Genomic DNA, 7,148 nt, shown 5'->3' on the forward strand with positions numbered 1-7,148 from the left:
GATGGGCAGTCAGCTATCCACATCAAGCGGGTTTTAACCGGGTTCGAGCATCAGAATAATTGTGCTCTCCCGCCACTGTGATGGAAAGACACCATCACACCAGATCCGGTTGAAGATTAGAGGAAATGTCACTTGTAGTCAGATGAGATATGTTTAATAATCGGGCTGCGGATCCGATCCAGTCCAGGAGCTGTGTCGAGGTGATGTGCAAAGGCATCGAGGAGCTCCCACTCTGTAAATGGGACATTATAGGGATCACTGGAGCATAGTGAACGACAGTACTTCCCTTTCCATCCACCGTTTGAGGGTACGAAAGTCTGGGAGGTAGTTCTCCGACGCAGAGGCTCGAGCATAGTGCTCAGCAAAGTGCTCGCCAATCGCATTTACGTTGCTCCTGAAGTAGGTTTTGCAGGAGCAACAGGGAGGGAAGTGGCCCCCACCATCAAGGGGGCAGGTGGAGCCAACTGTACGCGGCGGAACAGAACATGGTAGAACTGTTGTCGTGCCGGCGGTGTAGGTTGACATCATATGCACAGGATGCAGCCTCTCATATTTTCTCTTAGCCTCAGTGTAGGTCAAATGTTCCAGGGTCTTATGTTCCACTATTTTTCTTGCTTTCTGGAGAATCCTGCAGTCTGGTGAGCAAGGCAAATGGTGCTCTCCACTGTTGACACAGATGTGAGGCGGGGCACAGGGAGTACTGGGATGTGAAGGAAGTCCGCAATCCCGACAGGTGACATTGGAAGTACAGCGGGAAGACATATGGCCGAACTTGCAGCACTTACAGCTCCGCATCAGGGGAGGGATATATGGCTCTACATCACAGTGGTAGACCACCACTTTGACCTTCTCGGGTAATGTGTCACCCTAAAAGGCCAAGATGACGGCGCCAGTGGAAACCTGATTGTCCCTCGGACCCCAGGGGATGTGCTGGACGAAATGGACATATCACTGCTCTAAATTGGCATGCAGCTCATCGTCAGACAGCAAAATATGGTCCCTGTGAAATATGATACCCTGGACCATACTTAAGCTTTCATGCAGCATCATGGAAACAAACATCCTCCAGGTTGTCACAGGCGTGTAGTGCCCGTGACTGGGTGGAGGATGCTGTTTTGGTAAAGACTGACCCTGACCACATTTTGGACAAGCCCTCCACCTCCTCCTCCAAATGCTCTACAAAAAACTGAGGCTTCATGGACATGAAGGATTCCCCATCAACTCTCTTACATACGAGATACCAGGACAAATAAGCTTCACTGCCATCCTTAGCCTGGCGTTCCTCCCATGGTGTGGCCATGGGGGAGGGAGGGACGGACGGACAATTTGGGGTCGTATCTCTTAGCATTGAAGTTAGACCTCGACCGCTTAGAGACTGCTGGTGTCTGACCACCAGCAAGAGATGATGACCACCAGCAAGAGATGACATACTACGCTTCATGGCACCAACTCAGACCAGGGGCCCTCCCCACGGGTGTCACCCAGCCACCGCAAAGGCCATCTGTGTGGTCAGGAGGCTACAACCAACAGGGTACATGGCAGCTTCACTACAATGGACTGGCTACAGTGCTGGGTATCCGGCACAAATGAGCTAAGAAGGCCATTATTGTCGACAGTGCAGAAAGTGATACTGCACAGAGGATGGAGGAAAACACACCGAGGAGGATGACCTTGCCCAACCGCTGGAGAGTGAGCGGAAGTGCAGATCCACGTCAACAAAGGATGCAAGAGATCTCGGAGCATGATGGACACTATGCACCATGTAACGCACCCTTCCCCAGTTGGCTCGCTCTTTGGGAAAATTTTGAAAAATGGAGGTCAAACCCTACAGGGGACCATCACAAAGGCCGAAACGTGCGAGACTCCTTTTAGTCACCTCTTACGACAGGCAGGAATACCTCACAGCTATTCTAACACACAGACCCACAGGAGGCCTTTCTTCTGGTGTTTTTAAGGCAGTGTGCATAGCTTTGGATGGTAGGATGGAACTGAAAATTTGCCTATCATATTCCTTGATTGGCCTATCTTTGGGGATCCTGATTTGGTTAACAGTGTGGATGGGTCATGACAATTAAGAAATGATCACTCTCCCATAGATAGTCACGCACTCTCCATTGCATTGAAGGGAGGAGGTTGGGCCTTCACATCAACAGACCACATATGGCAGTATATGTTTCATGTTCTGCACTAAAATCAGTTTTTGTGCCACTGTTCAGTAAACATAAGTCAAAGCCCATGATTGTTCCATTAGAGTCCTCAGGTGTTTTATCAAGACCCCAAAAGGGTTGAAAGCAATAAAATTGCCCAGGAGTAGAAAAGAGGATGGTAGCTGATTGATCAGATAAACTGTCTCCTGATGTCAGCTCCCTTTCTGGAGGGAGATAGACATCACAGACAGTAAAATTCACAGTTGTCTGTACGAACAGCCTGCAATGCTGTACTGAGTGGAAAATGGCCACTAAAAGTGTCCAAAAGCAACAATGTGCAGACATCACCATATGCTTTTTCACAGCCAACTCTCTATAAAATATGTAAGGTGATTACATAGGATAAACAGAGGGTGTTACACATTTCAGGGAGTCTAGTTTCCTTAAGGGCTATACATGTTGCCAAATAAAACGGAAGTATATGACCAAGTTCTGTTAGGCAGTGAAAATAACCATTACAGCTCCATTAGATAACGGCTGTAGGGGTACCCATGGGTGTTGGGATGAAGGCAGGAAAGTGGGTCACGTTTCAGCACCCCATGTTGAGTAGAAACCATTTTAACATGAATAATTTCAAAATTAGTGGTGGTGAGGGATCCGTTGCCACAGAGACTACCAGCTCCACTATCACTTTTTTTTGTCCTCTTTCTTTTTTGCACCTTTTTTATCCTTATGCAGTTTTAACTGCGGTTGGGGTTTATTTAGTTGTCCATCAGGAAGGGATGATGAACAGGCTGTCATGCAGCCCACAGCCTGTCTTTCCATGGACAGTGGCTGATGTTGGGCCACAAGTCAGTGTTGGCATGCTGAAGACATTCAGCAGAAGGTGACCTTCCCCTGCAGGATGCCAGAGAAGTATCAGCCTCTGCCAGCAGGGGGCAGGGAAATGAAGTTCCTCATCACAGACAAATTCAGATTCAGGCAGACCCTATTACCAGACAGAGAGGAAAAGCAGATGACTAAAACTTTGTTACAGACATAGGCCTAGTAACCATGTTTGCCAAAATCATTTGAACATGATGGTGTTCATATTTTTGATCTGGCTGAGAATACGAAAGGCAGTCAAGGGCTTCTCCGTACCTGTATTTTTTTTTTTCTATTCTTAATATGGGATAGTTCAGGGAATGGGGAGCATATGGAGGTACTACTGGAATGTGCCGACAAGTGCCGAAATGGAAACATTTAAAGCACCACAGGGGATGGGGGTTGAAAAGTATGGCTTTAAATCACAGAAGTAAACCATTATTTTGGCCCTTTCAGGTAACAGCACCACAAAGCCAAAACGAAGGCTCCAGTACCCACTCTCTTTATCCTTTCGCACTTGTTGGATATGGCAAAAGACTTGACACCCCGATTTTTCCAGTTTCTGTGTAGTTCATTATCTGTCTAATGTAAGACCTCAACAGAAAGTAACACCCTGGATCATGCTGAAGTTCACCTACACACACTTCCTGCCTCCTAGTGTATGGTATACAATGAGATACTCTTAGCGATTTTCTGATTTTTTAAGAAACACAACAATAACATGAACAGTCTTACTCACACGTCAACCAATGAAATCTGACAGTGAACGGCACATACCTGCCTATTAACATCACTCGTCAACAAACAGAAGTGGCCCACCTCAGAAGAGCTATCCTACTACAAGCCAAGACGGCTGTGGCACAGACCTATGCAATAAACTTCTGTACCTCCCTCACTAGCAACCACAAAACAGCTAGTCATTTCAAATGCTCAATGACAAAATTATGCCAATAACTTTACAATCACATAATTTCCATTGTACACATATAAATCAAGCATTAAATGAAAATACCACTTTGCAAACTCTCAACAAACTACCACCTTTCTACTCAACCCAGACATCTGACAACACTACACATAAGTGTGTCATTACAACCAACATACTGAAAGATAATATGCATGCAAGGAAATATTGCCAGTTTTCTGTGTTCCTTTTGTCTGCACACATCACATGACATAACACCATTCCTTCCAGCGTGTATGTAACATATGAAGACTTGCAGATCAAAAACGTTGACAACTAAAATTTCTGGGATTACAACTCAATAATAAATTCAGTTGGGAAGAGCATACCATAGAATTGCTGAAGTGCCTAAACAAGTCTGTATTTTCTGTGAGAATGTTGTCAGATGTAAGAGACACAAATACAGAAAAACTTGCATAATTTGCTTACTTTCATTTTATTATGTCATAAGGGCTCATCTTCTGGGTACCTCAAATAGAGCAAAAGTTTTTAGTGTGTAAAAGCATGCAATAAGAATCATTTGTGGTGTAAATTCAAGATCATCATGTAGAAACCTGTTCAAACAACTTTATATTCTAACCACAGCCTCACAGTATATTTATTCCTTCATGAAATTTGTTGCAAGTAATATATCTCTGTTTCCAACCAATAGTGCAATACATAGTATCATTACTAGGAATAATAATCTACATAAACACCCGAATTCCCTTCCCTCTGTACAAAAAGGGGTCCAATGTTAAGGAACTCACATTTTCAATAAATTGCCAGCAACTGTTAAAACTTGGTTTCAGATAAAATAGAGTTTGAAAAACTTGATAGGCAACTCCTCCTATTCTATAGAAGAACATTTTAACAAGGACTGTTAGACTAGCTTAAGTTAAAGTGTCTGTTAGATTTCAGTTTTGACAGCATTTGTTGGTCACACCAGTCAAGATTAGGTATTTTGTGTACAACAAATTTATTAAAAGTGCATAACAATGTTTCATTCTAACAGTGCATTTATTCTGTAAATATTAGCCATTCCAGTTTACTGTAATGAAGTTCTCTATTTTAACAGTTTCTTAACATATGATAGAATAGTAAGTATTATATTCAAATGTTTTATGTTTTTTATGTTATATTTTCTGACATGTTCCACACCCATGAGAATCATCTCATTTTTGGGTATATGGAACAAACACTGAATCTAATCTAATCATTATGGTGTCAGACCAATTTGATAACTGTAGATTCAGTTGCCTCAATTTTATTAAGTCCAGAATAGAGAGCACTACGAAGGACATTACCATTGACACTCTTTAAGATCATTTAATCATGGTCCTACCTACGGCAGCATATCATTTGGATTTCACAAAGCATAATTCTGTTCTATTTTTGACAGAGGGTGATCATTAAAAATGACTTGGGGCTTTCTGGAGCATAAGTGAATACTAGTTTACGCCACAAAACTCTTAAATCACACATTACTACTCAATCTATAAATGACAACACAAACTTAATTTCGTACTGCTCCGAGCCATGAGAAAGCAGAAGGTACAGCGAAACTAAAGTACCTTGGTTAGCTGAAGCTGCCCATACACTACGATACATAAAAATCTATTTCTGAAATAATACAATCTGACAACATAACTAAAACGTTTATAGGATTTGGTCTAATTTCCGTTATTTTGTCCCTGTATATACGCGTTTTTCCATCACAAGTTCCTCAGTTTTCATCGCAAATGGAACCTTTATCTATCTACACTTAATGAAGAAACGGACACCAGTAAACACCCATACAGATTTAACCAAAATATTTTTTGTAAATATGGCACAGTCGGGCAAATGCATCCCACTGCTTAGAACATTAAATATTTAATCTTCTTCTAACCATCATAACAACTCAGCAGTCTCCATAAATATCACAAGAGCAATGATTAAAGAGGGATCAAAGTTCAGTTTCGCCATTCTACTATTCAGCAACACGAAGTCCTAATTTCGGATGTGCACCAGGTCTGGCGTAACCTCTTGCGTAAGTTCTTGCCGTAGAGTGAGAAAATAGCAAATTTTCACACACCGTTTGGCTGAAATTCAAAAGGAACACAACAGTAACGAGAAACAATATGTCAACACGATTCACGTAAGCACAATAATGGAAGTGTACAACACAGCATACGTCTTCTACATTCTCTGCAACGAAATGTTACTCCACAACGTAACAATTACATCCATCACATTCACTAAATTTCCTAGTTCATGCAACACCAACCTTTATAGTATCCAGAGGGTGGCCCACTACAACAGTACATACGCCACCAAAACCACCACAAACGAAGTATTTAACTGGGCTAACTTTGTTCTTCCCCATCTTGGCTGGATCAAAATAAACTGCTTTTACTGATCAACCCAGAATTCTTATATTTGTACTGTACACACTACCACCACCAACCCTAGCGGCTCCTGCCACACACTTCACAGTTCACCAACAACTCACAATCATTGATAGGCAGATATTCCACTACTTTGACGAAAGAGCATAGGTAGAACAATTCAACCACAGGCAACGAAAACTTGCACATTTATCCCTCCACCATAACAACGACCAGTCAGATGGCCTGTGGATACACCCTATTGGCTCACTGTAACGCCAGCTGGCCTGAAAGTCAAAATAATTAAAACCAGTTAACTAGCTGGCCTCATGCCGAGCAACTATAGCCCATGAAAACTCGCACGCATACGGGGTCTGCACAAGGAAGATGCACTTGTGGGAAATATTGTGGAAATGGAAGAGGATGTAGATGAAGACGAGAAGCTAGATGTGTACTGAATGAAGAATTTCACAAAGCACTGAAAGACTTAAGTTGAAACAAGGCCCTGGGAGCAGACAACATTCTGTTAGAGGAACTTATAGCCTTGGAAGAACCAGCCATGACAAAACTCTACCATCTGGTGAGCAACACGTATGAGATGAGCGAAAGACCCCTAGACTTCCAGAAGAACTTAATAATTCCAGTTGCACAGGAAGCAGATGCTGACAGGTGTAAAAATGACCGAACTATTAGTTAATAAATAACGGTTGCAAAATACTAACAAGAACCCTTCACACAAAAATTAGAAAAACTGGTAGAAGCCAACCGCAGAGAAAATCAGTATGGTTTCTGGAGAAATGTAAGAACACGTGAGGCAATACTGTC

General features: G+C 42.5%; 1 protein-coding gene across 1 annotated transcript in view; it reads right to left on the reverse strand.

The window, feature by feature from the left end:
* LOC126248613 (congested-like trachea protein) overlaps window positions 1–6,467 on the reverse strand; it is a 161,008-nt gene extending 154,541 nt beyond the window's left edge. The window contains exon 1 of the mRNA XM_049949760.1: window positions 6,224–6,467. Coding sequence (XP_049805717.1) covers window positions 6,224–6,322 — 99 coding nt within the window. The 5' untranslated portion in view covers window positions 6,323–6,467. The remainder of the gene's footprint in view (window positions 1–6,223) is intronic.
* Between the last annotated feature and the right edge of the window lie 681 nt (window positions 6,468–7,148).

This window comes from Schistocerca nitens, chromosome 3, assembly GCF_023898315.1.
Source record: "Schistocerca nitens isolate TAMUIC-IGC-003100 chromosome 3, iqSchNite1.1, whole genome shotgun sequence".
Taxonomy (NCBI): Eukaryota; Metazoa; Arthropoda; class Insecta; order Orthoptera; family Acrididae; genus Schistocerca; species Schistocerca nitens.